This window comes from Podarcis melisellensis (genome assembly GCF_964234715.1).
Source record: "Podarcis melisellensis genome assembly, chromosome: 12".
NCBI classification, from domain to species: Eukaryota; Metazoa; Chordata; class Lepidosauria; order Squamata; family Lacertidae; genus Podarcis; species Podarcis melisellensis.
In genome coordinates, this window is record NC_138544.1 from 30,195,050 (window position 1) to 30,211,000 (window position 15,951).

The following is a 15,951-nucleotide window of genomic DNA, read 5'->3' on the forward strand; positions in this document are numbered from 1 at the left end:
TACTCACTTGTCAGGCATGGAGAGTCCTCTCCTTCCCTGGTAACTTCATAGGCATGAATCACAAGCAGTTTGTATTCTATAGTCCTTTTTATTCAGTCATCTGGTTGCAAAGCAATAATCCATATCTCCCCACAAAGAGAGGTTGTTGGCTACTCTGAGCCTTTCCCTTCCATCTCCAGCAACATCCTGGGTGCCAACGGGAAGTTTCACCCCTCTGCATCCTCTGTTCTCTAATATGGAGAGACCTATGAGCCTGAGGAGAGAGGGGGTCATCCAGTCTCTCTAGGGAGGTCTCTGCTGGGTGTTCCCTCCCTTCCCCCTCTTATTCAACTATCTTGTAGCTAGGTAACTCCTGCAGAGGCTGTGCAGCATTCTCCTCTCTCTCTCTCCTACTGAAACTGCGCGGTAGAAGGGATGTGAATCGTTCTCCTCCTCTTCAGACAGAAGCTGATTTGGCTGAGGATACACTTCCCAATCCTATTCAGACCATTCCCTGACATTGCTGTATCCAGGGGTGAGAAGGGTCTCGGCACACAGCCCGACACCCCAATAACACATTTTCCCACCCGTGCTTCATGCTTGTGTACACATGATAACATAAGTAAATTTTGGAGGTAAGAGAGGGCGATGAGATAGAAGTGAGTAATGTATGCAAGATCCTGCAAGAGGTTAAACTAGTTGCCTCTCTGTTTATTTGCAACCTGACAGTTATATCCTGCCACTTCCCAAAAAAACTGCTTTGATTTTAACAAATCACTAATGCTAAAAAAAGGACTCACTTGCATCTTAAAGAGAAATCTTGCTAATGGTTGTCTGCTTTGGAACAGGTAAAGGTCCGCAGAGCTTAAACGTGGCTCTTTCTTTTTGCTCTGTGGAGCTTCTTCAGCATCCCTGCCACAATGGGACGTGTGGCCACGCCAGCATCCATTATACCGCGGTGACAGATTTCACCCGAAATGGAGAAAGGGTAACCAGAATTGCGGCAGAACCTATTGTTAGCGACAACTTCCTGTGGAATGACTACATGGTGGAAAGTATTCAGGTGGAAACCCATTCCGTTCAGTCTTGATAAAAGAAAAAGAAATCACTTGGAAGTTAGCTGATGTAAACTGGCTAGGTTTTCTCTCTTTTGCACATTTTTAACAATGACTTACGAGCATCATTTATAATGACATTTCTAATTCGCACAGCATGTCGTTTTGCTTTGTTTTGTGAAATTCTTTCAGGGCAGGGCTCTCCCAAGGTGGCTTACATGTATATATAAAACATGAAATAAAAACAGCACTTGGACATCTTAATTGATTAAAAAAGCTATTTTAAAACCATTTTGCCACCTCATCAGAAGCCTCTAATTGATGGATAAATTTAGTTAAAAACATTATTGTTGGCTAAAACGTAATGAAAAGCCAGTGATGACTAGCATATTCCTTGGTATGTGTGAGCTAGACCCCCTTAAGCAGCCGCTCTATACACCATGCATGGGGGAAACCAGTGACCAAATGTTGCTGGCCTACAACTCTCAACATCCCTGGCCTTTGGCCAGCCAGGCCGGCGCTGATGGGAGTTGTAGTTCAACAACATCTGTGAACGGCACAGATTCCCCATCGCCTGCTCTGCACACTTACCTGATACAAGTAAGTCTCTTTGAAATTAGTGAGGCTTAGAATTGAAGCATTGCTGTGTTATTTACTTGTACGTCAAGCTCCGTAATCAGCACGTCAATATATTTGAAGGATTCCTGATCAGCTGATTTATCTTAATGTCTTCACTTCTTTTAAAGGTTACTGTGAAAGATCTGCCCTCTGCCTACTGCTACTCTTTTACTGACCCACATATCATTACATTTGATGGCAGGTAATTTACAAACTTACTCTTTCCCCTTTTTCTTTTCAAGAGAGGATTTTTTTTTTTAATCGTGGGCACTAAGATGAATACATTAATATTTTTTATCTGTCACTTGTTAATCGAAACCTTCTCCCACCCCATCAAAATGCCGGGGAGAAAGAACCTATGGCTTTAGTGACTTGCTTCAACTCAGTGACGCTGGTTGCTATATTTATGAAGGAAATCTGTTCTATCACAATGAAACACAGCCAGGGCTGATCATATCTTCTCAGCAGTTCTACAGAATATGTCCCTAGAGATGAGTAATGGTGGTTACATTGAATGCTCCGCACCCACAATGCGTAGCCAGGAATGAGCGTGTGCTTATAAAAACCCATATTATGTGAGCGTTGACTAGGCAAAGAGGCAGTGAGATTTTTTTATTCAGCCCAGTCTCCTAGCAACTACCTGAAATTCACACAGGTAAGTGCGGCCTGCCTGAATGATATTGGAACATCAACACACCAAGGAATGGGGAGGGAGTGATTAAATAATATTGTGGAATATAGATATACCAGCTTTCACCAACCTAGTGTCATCCAGGTGTTTGGGACTACAATTCCCATCAGCCCCAGGCCATACAATGCAGGCTGGGGATAATGGCAGTTGTCTGAATGATCTGAATTCCACAAGGTTGGCGAAGGCTGAGGCATATTCGTTTGGTTCTCTTTCAAACAAATAAATAACTTTCTTTCTTTTCCTGAGCAGTAGGAAGTTCAGTGCAGCTATTACCTGAGTAAGGTAAGGTTCCATTAGAGCACAGGAGATCGGGTGCTTGCCATGTCTGGATAATAATCGTGCTAATTACAATTGTGGAAGCTGCTTAAATAGAGCGGTCGAAGCATTGCTCAAAGAAACTTTAGCATCTCTGAGTCCAAAATAATAATAATAATAATAATTTATGGGGGCAGTAAACAGAAGTGGGTGTTCATAACCCTTTCCCCTCATTCAGTTTCCACCCTAAAAACTGCTCCTTACCCTCAATAACTTTTTATCCTTCAAGTAAAATGATATTTTCCTTGGCAGGGCAAAAATTGGGGGGGGAGGGCAATTTTTAGTGGGAAATGCCAAAAGGAAAATGATTAAGAAATCATCACTGCCACCCAATGTTGACCTTCAACTTTTGTTTGTAGTCCAGCTATATTTTGTAAATAAAAAGAAATCTAGGATAAACTACATGTGATGGAATGCTAGGTATAATTTGACTTTAGTATTTCAGTGAGGAAGTGCGCAATCCTGTACATGGAGCAAGGCCTTTTAAAACTAGGCAGAACATACCTATGAGTAAACATGCATAGGGTTGAGTTATAAAAAAAACTGTTAGAACAGCCCCCCCCCCCAAAAAAAAGTTAAATTAAAAAATGACAACATTGGATGAATCGGCATTGCATTAAAATAGCAATTCATAAAACTGATGATAATTTTGAAACACAAATAATTTCACATGCTCTCCTTTTTTCTAGGATGTATGACAACTTTAAAACGGGAACGTTTGTGCTATACAGAAGTACTTCCCGTGATTTTGAAGTCCACGTGCGCCAGTGGGACTGTGGGAGCCTCTACTACCCAGCATCATGTAACTGTGGTTTTGTTGCCCAAGAAGGGGCTGATATAATAGCATTTGACATGTGCAGTGGTCAGCTACGTGATTCACAGCCACACTTATCTGTGAAGAGCAGAGGTTCAGCAGACAGCAGCGTCAGGATCACTGAATCATATTCAGGAAGAAAAGTCACGGTGTGTTGATCCATTTTATATCCGTTGTAAAGCAACTTGATTCAGGAGGAGTTTCCTGTTTCCTTTTTCATCAATGCACATATATAAGCTACTTTCAGATATTAATGATAAACCATGGTTTATCGTTGCATGAAGAAGCTTGGCTGAGCCCTGGGCTTCTGCATTGCCCAGCCCTTCTCCTCAAACTTAGCCATGAGGAAACTAGGAGCTTTTGTTACCCATGGTTTAGCATTAGGGATTTTTTAATTTAAAAAATCCAATAAACATACATGGGCTGTGTTCGGACATTAAAGATAAGCCATGATTTATGATTATCTAAACAAACATGGCTTAGTCTTGGACTTGTGCGTTCCTTCTTTCTGCTACTCCAGTGTGGCCACAAGGAAATGTCTGAACCTTGATGAACTGCAATTAGTCTTAACTATGATTACTGAAAGGGATGCGGGTGGTGCTGTGGTATAACTACTGAGTCTTGGGCTTGCCGATCGGAAGGTCAGTGGTTCGAATCCCCATGACAGCGTGAGCTCCCATTGTTCAGTCCCAGCTCCTGCCAACCTAGCAGTTCGAAAGCACGTCAAAGTGCAAGTAGATAAATAGGTACCGTTCTGGCGGGAAGGTAAACGGTGTTTCCTTACACTGCTCTGGTTTCGCCAGAGGCGGCTTAGTCATGCTGCCCACATGATCCGGAAAAACTCTGCGGACAAACGGCTCCCTCAGCCAGTAAAGTGAGATGAGCGCTGCAACCCCAGAGTCGTGCGCGACTGGACTTACCGTAATTTTCGCTCCATAACACACAGTTTTTTCCTCCTAGAAAGTAAGGGGAAATGTCTGTGCGTGTTATGGAGCGAATGCCTACGGATGGCGGGGGAATCTGCTGCAGTCATGAGCAGTCCGTGGCTTACTTTGAAACAGCAAAGCGGGTGTAAGTGGCTCCTGTCAGCAAGCCCAGCCGGGGAGGAGGGAGAAAAGCAGAGCGGGAGAGAAGAGGAGCCACTTACACGAGTGTAAGCGGCTCCTGTCTGGTTGGCTGCTTTAAAACAACCCCGTGCTCTCTGTCCCTGCCTGCAGTTTTTTGCTGTCTGATTTTGGATTAGCCACTGTAGGGGCTTTGTGTGTGTGTGCTTGAGCTATCGTTCTCCTCCTCCTGCTTCCCGTTCACTCTCCCAACGTCCCTGCGCTCTCCCAGCACCCCTGCGACTTTAGGATTGATACTCTGTGTGTCTGTGTGTGAGTGTGAGTGTGAGGGATCCTTCTCCTTCTCTTGCTTCCCGTTCACTCCCCCAGCGCCCCTGCGACTTTAGGGCCGGTTCTCTCTGTGTGTGTTTTGACCTCACTGCACTTGTTGGGGGAGAGTGTTGGTCGCAATTTTTCTTGATTTGTCTCAGAGTGGTTACTATCGTGGTTTCCTTTGTTTGTCTTAGCGTGTTGCTTTTAATTATCTTTAAGTGTGAGTGTGAGTGTTTCGGCAGCTGCCGAGCCGGGGAGGAGGGAGAGAAGCAGAGACTGCTTGTTTTAAAGGAGCAAAGCGGGAGGGGAGAGGAGCCTCTCCTGCATTAATAGCAGCATCCTTCTCCACCCCCCCCCACACGTGTTCCTTCTCCCCTTAAACCCCTCTCCTGCATTATTAGCAGCATCCTTCTCCACACCCCCCACGCATGTTCCTTCTCCCCTTAAACTCCTCTCCTGCATTATTAGCAGCATCCTTCTCCACACACCCCACACGTGCTCCTTGTCCCTTGAGTGCTTTTCCTTCCCTCCCCACTTAAAACGTGGTTACAAAGCACGGATCCACATGGATCCTCAGGATTTTTGCACTGGGTCACCCCAAATTCACCATCAGATCACATAGCATGTCCATGGCTACAGCCTGCACCAAAAAACACACACGCACCCACTGTTTCATGGGGCCACAATGGCGCAAAAACGTGGTTACAAAGCATGGATCCACATGGATCCTCAGGATTTTTGCATTGGGCTACCCCAAACTCACCGTCAGATCACATGTCTGTGGCTACAGCATGAACCACAAATCATACATCCACTGTTTTGTTTAGAATATTGTTTTCTTGTTTTCCTCCTCTAAAAACTACGTGCGTGTTATGGTCAGGTGCGTATTATAGAGCGAAAAATACGGTAACTGTCAGGGGTCCTTTACTTTTACCTTTTATGATTACTGAAAGAAGCCAACTTCAAACTGTGATTGATAAAGCAGGTTTGTTTCAATAAGCCATAGTTAAGATGAATCGTATGTCCAAATCCTAAACTATTGTTAATTGAAAGCAGGAGCAAAAGATTCTGATCTCCTTGTGACCACACCAGAGGATGAGAGTGGTACAAGCTCCTGACCCATTGTCCTGTTGGTCATATTATCTGTAGAATCTGGGTCACAGTCCTCTGCCTCTCTCACATGATCTGGTAACCTGAGGTTGAGATGGATTTGGGAGTGGTCCAGGGATGAACGAGAACCATCACAGAGGTTTTTGTGTTGATAAGCCAACTTTTCCTATGTATCCATGTCAAAGTGACAAGTCTCCCTACCATTTACAGATTTGTGGTTGGTTGTCCTGAGGTCCTCCGTCCCTTTAATATAGCAGTCAGTTGCAAGTGGAGTTGTTGCACAGGGTTCGTTTCCTTTGAAAATGCATCATTTAAATGCAGTGCTGTGCAGTAAGCCTGCAACGTACGGGCATTTAACTTGTGTGCAATCAGCTTTACACACTTGGCAAAATAGAAAAATAGAAAATTTAGAATGGGGGCAACGAAAAAAGACATTGGCAATTCCACCGGCTGTCGAGCCCAATGTGTTTGACTATACACAATTTTGGCTTTAGGCGTAATCCCTGGAATGTATTCCTTGCATAAATTGTGGGCTTACTGTACTTAAAAGACAGAAAAAAGGAGTCAGATGAGATAGGGCAAAGCAGTAATTTGTTTCATCTCCAAAATGGTCAATAAATGGAAACCACAGTCTGAAAAGGTCTTCCTGTTCTCTTGGTGTGATGCCATTTGTTTTTAGATCTCATTTTCTTCTGGAGCTTTTATTCGAGCCGACGTGAGTGAATGGGGAATGAGTCTAACTCTCAGGGCCCCCAGTTTGGATTATAAACACACGCTGGGCCTCTGTGGAACATTTGATGGCATTGTGGAGAACGATTACCACGATGTAGACGGAACTGAAATCACTGGAGGAGCTGATACTTACACGTCTTTTATTAATGAATGGAGGTAATGACCAAAAGTCTTATCAGTATCGTTTATATTATTGCAAAGAGGATATCTAGTCATTCAATTATTTGTTTATATTCCGCCTCTCCTCCAAGGATCTCAAGGTGCCATACATGTGAGATTTTTTTTGCCTTTCCAATTTTATCTTCGCAACAAACCCTCTGAGGTAGGTTAGGCTAAGAGACAGTGACTGGGCCAAGGTCACCCAATAAACTTCATGGCTGAGTGAGGATTTGAACCCTGGTCTCCCAGGTCCTAGTCCAATGCTCTAACCCAGGCATAGGCAAACTTGGCCCTCCAGATGTTTTGGGACTACAGCTCCCATCATCCCTGACCACTGGTCCTGTTAGCTAGGGATGGTGGGAGATGTAGTCCCAAAACATCTGAAGGGCCAAGTTTGTCTATGCCTGCTTTAACCACTATACCACACTGGCTCGCAATAGTGCAGACTTATTTCTGTTCTACCTTTCTTCTGTCATGGAACCCAAGGTGACATTACATGTGGCTCCCAGCCTGCCATCCAGGCACTGACCGAATTTTGAAATGTTGTACCAAAATGCCCTGACTTCTTGCCACTTAAAGTTAATTATGGAAATGATAACAGCAGGAAGGGGATGTGGAATCTAGTTCCTCAATAACATAAAAAAAATGAAAAGATACTGCACAAACTTACACAATTTCCATTTTCCATTTAATTAATTTCCCCTGTCATTATGAATGTGTCCTGTTCCATAGCTTAAGGTCTCTGATCTTTTTATCCGCACAATGAGACAATCTGGGCTGAGAGGATGGCAGGTGTGTCACCATTATTTATGTATTTGTGTATTTATATATACATACACGAAAAACCCAGCTATATAGCACTTTGCAATAATGGACACCGCGCTTTCAGAAGGATATTGACAAATTAGAGTCCATAAAGGCAACAGAGATGCTCAACAGTATGGAAAACAAGTCCTAGGGGGTTTGAAGGAACTGCTTAGCCTGAGTGGGGGACATTCTTCAATTACCTGAAGGGCTGTCACATAGACGAGAGCAAGCTCTTATTCTCTGCTGCCCCAAAGGTCACGACTGTATCTACTGGACGTTAAGTTATGGGAGGATACTTTTTGGTTGGGTGGCAGGATAAATTTCCTGATGGTTAGACTGGTTCAACATTTAAATGAATTTCCTAGAGGTCTGGTAGGATTTCCTTTGCTGGAACAGAGGCTGGACAGCCAAATGTCTAAAAGGAAAATTGCTGTGGTTACAAGTATCACAAAGCTCCAATCACATGAACAGTTCTCTCCTCCCACCCCCATCTATCCGTCCATCCATCCATACATGCATGTTGCTTGTTTGGATAGCAGCCATGTTGAGATTTTCCAGTTGTTGTTTTTGACAGGATTTCACCAGGAGAGAGTCTGTTTGACCAAACACCAGATCTTTCAACTCCAGCCAAGGAAATAGTTTTCTGTAATTGCAATGCTGGTGACGTGGCAGAAGACCAACCAGCAAATAAACTGAATTCTGTTTTTGAGGCGGAATTGTCTTTGCCCTGCAGAAGAAACAAACAAAACGCTTGGCTCCCTTCCTTGATCCCGGGGCTGGATGTAACCGCTGAGTACATCGGCTCGCTTGATCCTATCAGGGGCTTGAGGAAACGTGCTTCCGTGCTGGAGGAGGTTTCTTCTGCTGTTCCCTACAGAGAGGGACGCTCTCTGAATCAAAGAGCTCTTCAGACAGCAACCCCAGAACGCACAGCTCTCTTTCTGAACTCAAAGACAGGATTTACAACACACAAACAGGCTGTTTGGGGCCAGGGGGCTGACAGCTACACAGACAAGTTTGGCAGCCAGCGGCGCCGCAAAAGACATTCACGGCCAAAGCGCCAACATGACTACGAGTACCTTTCTGTGTTTCCATCCCAGAGCCTAAGCCAAACAGACCTGGATGGATTTAGCTATTTCTTCCCAGAAGATCACATGGCTGACCCATACCAAGAGCCCATGTCTTCATGGCCTACGCCTTCTGGCCTCACTGAGTCAGATGCGTTGGATCTTTGCCAGGAGACAGTTGCCAATTCCAGCATAGTGAGGGCTTGCAAGGCTCTCCTCGGCCAGCGGGTCAACGATGTGGTAGACTTGTGCATCAAGGATCTGCAACTGAAAGACGACCTCAGCTGGGCAAAGGCAGGCTTGGCCCTCCTAGAAAACGAGTGTGAAAAGAGAGCTTTGGAAGAAGTTAATTACCACACCAGAGAAGAAAGCAAGAGATTATCTGAGGACTTGCTTTTAGCGCTGAAGTGTCCCAACCTCTGCAGTGGGAGAGGTCACTGCGTTGAATGGGGCTGTGCATGTTTTCAAGGCTTCAGCTCGTACGACTGCAGCACCTCATCTGGTGAGTCAAGCTACAATTACTAGCATTCTTTCTCTACCCCACAGCAAGCCTCCTTATCCAACATCTATATTCTAATCTGTAAAACAGTCAGCTTTGCAGTCTGTTCTGCATCTGTCCTGTTTCCTAGAGGTAAGCCATGTAATATTTGGCTCCTGTCGTGCCAGATTTAACCACTGCTCACTGGAACACTAGTCTCAATTACTAGCTTGGGGAAATAGTACAATTTCACATTCCAGCCTCCTTATAGAATGAAGCCGGATGCCTCTATTTGGTATTTCTATTAAATACTGTTTGGGTCTTTTATATAATGCGACACGGCCCTTGGTGGGTGGAGAGGAGCACCATGCTGGGGGGTGTCTACATGGGGTTGCCTGGTTCACAGCCCCTCATAAATTGTGTGCCCGGGGCCATGGACACCCCTGGCACCCCGCACACTATGCCTCTGCCAGGGGACTGTGTGGCCTCCTGATTCAGATGTTATGGAGAAATAGAGCTGAGTGTCATCAGCATACTGATGGCAACTCACCCTGAAACTCCTCATGACCGCTCCCAACAGCTTCATGAAGATATTAAATAGCACTGGAGATAAGACAGTCCTCTGTGGCACCCCACAGCATCACTGTCAGGATGCTGAAAGACACTCTCCAAATACTACTCTCTGGACTGAAGGGAGGACCCAATACAGTGCACCCAATTCCCATTTCCTGGAGCTGGTCCAGGAGGATGCCATGGTTGATGATGAGAGACCAAGATGCAGGAACAAGGTCCCACTCCCTGTGTCCTGCTCTCTATAAAGGTCCTTCATCAAGGGAACCCAGACTGATTCTATTGTGTGGCCAGGTCTGAACCCAGATTGGAATGGATCTAAATATGATCCCCATATTCTTTGCGCTTATGAAACAATTAGAATATCTAAGTAAGAACACTTCTCTCTGACATTCAGTTTTCTGAGCACTGGGAAAATTTTTGGATGGAACATTATCCAAATCATATGAGCGCGCACACACCCCACCCCGGCCGCAGAATGGAAATTTGAGATTAAGAGACAAGTGTGCCCCCATTCTCACTGTATGTGAAACCTATGTCTTCCTTTAACAGAACTCGGTATGTCAAATTTTCTCAAAGAAATTCAATGCGGAATATGTTGAAATTAATCTATTTCTTTGCCCAGGTTTTGTGTCTGTAGTGCCCTATTTTCTTCATATTTGTTCGATAGGTATTTGTTGGCACAAAAGCTTTGTCACACTGTTTACACGAAGAGCCCATTGATTGACTCGGTGTGTTTCACTTTCTGATTTTCGTTTTCAAGATCAGGTTCCGGAAATTACAGAGCTGAACAATGGAGGGTTGTGTGATGTCCGGCAGTATGACTGCACAACTGTAAGAGTTTTTGGCCGTGGATTCATGGAGTCGCCAGGCCCCAGATGTGAAATTAATAAGTTGCAGGTGGATTATTTTATGTCGTATTGATAAAGGTTCAGCGTTCAGGTTTTTAGAACCTGAAGATCCTGTAAGCCATTCTGCATCCGTATTCTCCATATTCAAGCAGTTGTTGACATAGGTGGTACAAGTGGTAGAACCTGCAAATAGAAGGCTATGAGAAACTGAGTTCAGCATGGTTTTCTTTTCTTTTCTTTTCTCAACTTTATTTTTTGGCCCTGTGCAAAGGTGACAAACTAGAAAGTCCCATGCAGACTTGTGGGTGCAGCTACTTGGTTCTGCATCACTACTGGTTAAGTATGAAGACAGCGAGCAAAATTTACAGGACAATTTTTGTAGGGGAGAAAGCAACTACTCAAACTGGAGTTTATCCAAGACCCTTGATCAATTGGCCAGTGTCAGAAGCCTGAGCTAAAGGAGCTGAAACTAGCGCCTGGCCTCTGAGATATAATACAACTTTCAAAAAATAAATAAAAAATCCCTCATGTATAAGAAATTCAGTTTTCCCATCGACTCAGTAGAAAACATTTTCTTTTTCCAGCGCACCTTTATACTTGGCTCCGTCCAGCTGATGCTGAGGTTATTTTGGCAGGTTATATTACAGTGCAGGCTGTGGATTTCCCTTTGTACACAACATGGATCCTCTCATCAGCAAGTCAGTTTGAAAGGAGAAAGCCAACAGCACATTTACATTCCATTAAGTTAAGAGCTACTCCCCAAACTCCTAGCGAGACAATTATTGGGAGTTCACTTATCACAGCTTGAACTGTCTCACTCCTCACTCATTGCAAGCTGGAGGGTTTTAATAACACTTTCAGCAGCGACACTCTTGGTCTTATGCTCCCCCCCCCCCAAAAAAAAAGGTTCTGTGGCTTATTCTTTTATCAAGCAGATAAGGTTTTGGCTTGCCATGTGAGTCATTAGATCTGAATAATGTCTAATTTTTATGTTTTGCAAAGAGAGAAGAACAGCCATTGCTATAACTTCTGGCACAACCTGAGATCTTTTTGCTCACATACAGCACAGCCTGACCTAATTAGGCCTGCAGTCCTATGCTCATTTTTCTGGGAATAAGCTCTGTTGGACACAGTGGGATCTGTTTCAGCACCTGTATGCATGGAATTGTGTTGCACAGCTCATGCAATCCACCTTACAGACGGCATACTTTTTTCACTATGCCTACCCACTGTCATCTTTATTTATTTCTCCCCCTAACTCCCCTTTTTGTGTTTGTGCTTAACATTCAACTTGAATACTCCATGTTCTGAGGGAACGTTGTTTCTCAGAAAGGTATTATGTTTGAGTTGCTCCATATGAGGGATGCTGGTGGCACTGTGGTCTAAACCAATGAGCCTCTTGGGCTTGTCGATCGGAAGGTCAGCGGTTGAAATCCCCGTGACAGAATGAGCTCTTGTTGCTCTGTCTCAGCTTCTGCCAACCTAGCAGTTTGAAAGCACGCCAGTGCAAGTAGATAAATAGGTACTGCTGTGGTGGGAAGGTAAATGGTGTTTCTGTGCACTCTGGTTTCTGTCTCGGTGTCCTGGTGTGCCAGAAGCTGTTTAGTAATGCTGGCCACATGATCCAAAAAGCTGTCTGTGGACAAACACTGGCTCCCTTGGCCTGAAAGTGAGATGAGCCCCACAACCCCATAGTCACCTTTGACTGGACTTTAACCGTCCAGGGGTCCTTTACCTTTTTTTTTTTTACCTTATATGTGGGAGCAAGCAGAAGGGTTTTTACTCTTTGTGGCCCATGGGCATTTCACCCACTATGTTGTAAATAAAGAGTTCACTGACAGAATATAAAAATGACCCATTGTCAGTGGATGAAGCTAGGTGCTTGTGCAAGTTGAATGAGAATCATTTCAGGGTATGCAGCAAAAAAAGTTCCTCCTCTAGAAGTAGATGTGAGATGGCGTAGATCAATGGTTTAAGCCATTTTCTTGCTTGCACTGGTTTTGCAATGCAAATTACACACACAAGCTGGGATCTACTTGTATTCTTCAGTGGGGGGTGGGGGTGGGAACTGGTTATTGCCAAGTGTCATGGCCTAAATCTAAATTAGGGCCTCCATTGCTTTAAAAAAAAGCCCTGAGGAGATCCAGTAACATATTTTTTGCCATTTTGCTATATGGCTCTGATTAATGCTGCAGAATACTTGCCCATTTTGTACTCCCAGAACTGCCAAATCAGGTCAAAAGAGATGGCAAATTAAGGTACTCTGTAGAGATTTGCTTTATAAAGCAGTTGAGATTATTTGTATATCTATTTGTATATCACCGTCTTGTTTATAGGGTCACTAAATCAGGCATTTTTGGTCCTTTAATTCAGTACAGTGATAACAAGTGGGTGCTTGAGGAATCTTTATTCACCCACGCCACTTTCCACAACACCAGGACTGTGGATTGCCAACTTCCCACTGAAGGACACCAGAATGATGGTCTGGATCTTGTGGATGGCCAACCCATTGCAAAGTGGCAAATTAAGGTAATCTCTAGAGATTTACTCCATATAGTCATATAGCGACAGAGATAATTTTTTAAACAAATCCTGCAGAAGTAAGCTGAGGAGGTGCACGAGCATAACTTGTAAAACTATTTAAAAAATCATCAAGAGGCACACTGGGGGGGGGGATGCACAAAAGAAACAAGTTTTGCTCTCTGTTTATAATAGGTCACTCAGAGATCTACCATTACTTCCTGTTATATCTTCTGATTACCTCTGCAGTATGTAGGAATCAAGCTTAAAATATGTAGGGATCTAGGTAGGATGTGCATGTTGTCAATTGTGAAATGCGCCATAATCCCCTTTTGGATGCTTATATAACTCACAGAACTGTTACTCTATGTCTAAACAGATTTCTAATGACGGGTTCACTTATAGCAACCCTAAAACAGTGACATTATTTGATGGAGCTTGTCAGATATGTGACCCACAATCAAATGGATTTTGCACGTTAAAGGCAAGTGTCTTATTTTTGTTGTTGTTTTGCTTTGAATATTTACAACCTCATTAGGGCTAGGAGATAAATCTAGCAGAGATGTCATCTCATTAAATGAAACAGAATAGATTAATCATGTACAATTTCAGCAGAGTGATCAATTAATTAGTCAGTTAAATATGCAATACACAATTTCTGGAGGGGCAACAGTGTTAATCCGTTATAGCTGTGAGTCTTGTGGCACCTTAATGAGTTGTTGTTGGCATCTGTCTGTCTCGAGAGATGATAGGGTGCTCCTCCGGGGGTGAAGCCAAACTGCAGGAGAATCATAGTGCCTGCTGTGGCTGCAGAGATCGGTAACTCATAACTGCTGCCTCCTGCATTGTTTTTGCTGCATTAGCAGCACCAAAGTGACCTCTCTGGAGTGTAAGTCCTGGCAGTGTGCATGGAGGTCCTGGGCTGCCCAGATGGAGAAGCCCCCCACTCTTGGCCTTGCTGATGTGATGCAAGGGGAAGCAGAGCAATACATTTGGCAGGAGCCTGGCTCTGGGAGTTGCTGGAAGGAAGCGTACAAGACGTGATCCAACCATCTTGGGGACTCCACTCCAGATTTGTGTAGGGTTTGCTCCTTAGCAAGGGAGTGAGTACAGATTTTTCCTTGGGGTTTACTCCCTTAAAGAGCAACACGTTTATTTATGGCACATGTATTCATGACTAGAGTCCACACCAATAGATGCATAGGACCAACAATACTGTCCTAGACATATCTGCTCAGAAGCAAGGCTGACTGAGTTAAGTGAGACTCCCAGCTAAATAGGAGCATCTGGGGAGTTCCCCATTGGCTAGCAGCTCCAACCAGGATGGCCAATAATCAGTGGTGATGGGAACGTGAAACTTTTAAGGTTCACAGGTTGGAAGTAGACAGTCTGTTACTCATAATGCCTTACTTCCCAACTTTACTCGTAATGCTACTTCCCAACTTCCAACTGGGTTGACTGGATTCACTCCAGAAATAACTTCTGATGTTTTTCTTGGTTGTTTCCAGAAGGGAAAGTGCTCTCTTTCAGCCCTTCCTCCTCCTCCTGTCCTTAAGGTGTCTCATACATCTCTAGGTCTAAGAGGTTATCACAGCCATGAAAATATCACTTCCTTGTGTGCACTACTGAGTCTCACATCTCCTAAATTAGGGATGGGGAAACTATGGCCCTCCAGATGTTCTTGTACTCCAACTCCCACCATCCCTGCTCATTGGCCATGTGGCTGGGGATGATGGGAATTGTAGTCCAGCAACATCTGAAGGACTGCAGTTTCTCCAACTCTGCCCTAGACCAATAGCAGAGCTGCTTCAGAGCAGCCCTTGAATCAGCATAACACAGATTTTGTGGAAGCTTCGCACTGCACAACATTGATGGATTGACTCAGGCACAGAATAGTTTGTTTAAAAGATGTTTTCTAAGTAAAAACAGGCAGCTACTACTTGGATGCAAAATGGTATTGTATTACAAGGTATCCACCCCAAAACATGATAGGAATAAATAAATATAATCATGCCTGCCCTGCCCTGGTTCCCCCAGACAATGCTAGACTACAATACTACAACTCCCATCATCCCCTTTCTGAAGACCTGGCTTGTTACAAGTTGTGAACTCTCTGAAGCATGCAAAAATTAGATTGAGGCTGGGGCCACGTGAGAGTAACTAGCAGGCCACTGCTTTGACAGTTTATGGCACATGAATAAACATGCAGGAAAAATATTCTTAATGAATCTTAATGAATGATGTTTTATTTCTGCAAAGGAGAAAACATGCAACATAGATGGACTTTGTTATGGTGAAGGTGACACAAATCCTACAAGCCCTTGCTTACTCTGCAGACCGGAAATATCAAAGTTAACTTGGTCAGTTGCTGAAAGTAAGTTCTAATTAGTTATGACGCTCACTGGTTCAGATGCCTAAACCTAACAAATGATTTGTATTCTCAGATTCATGCACTTTTTCAATGTGCATACCAATGTTTACAGTAAACTGTGAAGGGGAGACACATCTCCAGAAAGTTGAGGAGGAGATACATATGTCATGGAGCTGGCAGTGAGTCAAGTGTTACTCCTACAAGAATGGGAAACCTTTGGCCCCCAGATGTTCTTCGACTACAACGTGCATCATTCTTTACCCTTGGCCATGCTGGGTGGAGCTGATTGAAGTTGAGAGTCCATCACCATCTTGGAAGGCCACAGGCTGTCCATTCTTGCCTGAGAGTTTGGAGCAGCACATTACCTCTCTAGACTTTATGACTTGTGTACCTTCTCATGAGAAACAGAAACTTCAGACAAAATTTGGTATCTAGCAA

At 44.0% G+C, this 15,951-nt stretch overlaps 1 protein-coding gene across 2 annotated transcripts in view; it reads left to right on the forward strand.

Annotated features, from left to right (window-relative positions):
* Positions 1 to 15,951, forward strand: part of VWDE (von Willebrand factor D and EGF domains) — a 44,870-nt gene that overhangs the window by 12,745 nt on the left and 16,174 nt on the right. For both annotated transcript variants that reach the window (XM_081882803.1, XM_081882804.1), the window contains exons 8-16: positions 828 to 1,042; positions 1,781 to 1,854; positions 3,348 to 3,621; positions 6,638 to 6,846; positions 8,231 to 9,225; positions 10,535 to 10,671; positions 12,996 to 13,151; positions 13,522 to 13,626; positions 15,402 to 15,516. In XM_081882803.1, coding sequence (XP_081738929.1) covers positions 828 to 1,042; positions 1,781 to 1,854; positions 3,348 to 3,621; positions 6,638 to 6,846; positions 8,231 to 9,225; positions 10,535 to 10,671; positions 12,996 to 13,151; positions 13,522 to 13,626; positions 15,402 to 15,516 — 2,280 coding nt within the window. The remainder of the gene's footprint in view (positions 1 to 827; positions 1,043 to 1,780; positions 1,855 to 3,347; positions 3,622 to 6,637; positions 6,847 to 8,230; positions 9,226 to 10,534; positions 10,672 to 12,995; positions 13,152 to 13,521; positions 13,627 to 15,401; positions 15,517 to 15,951) is intronic.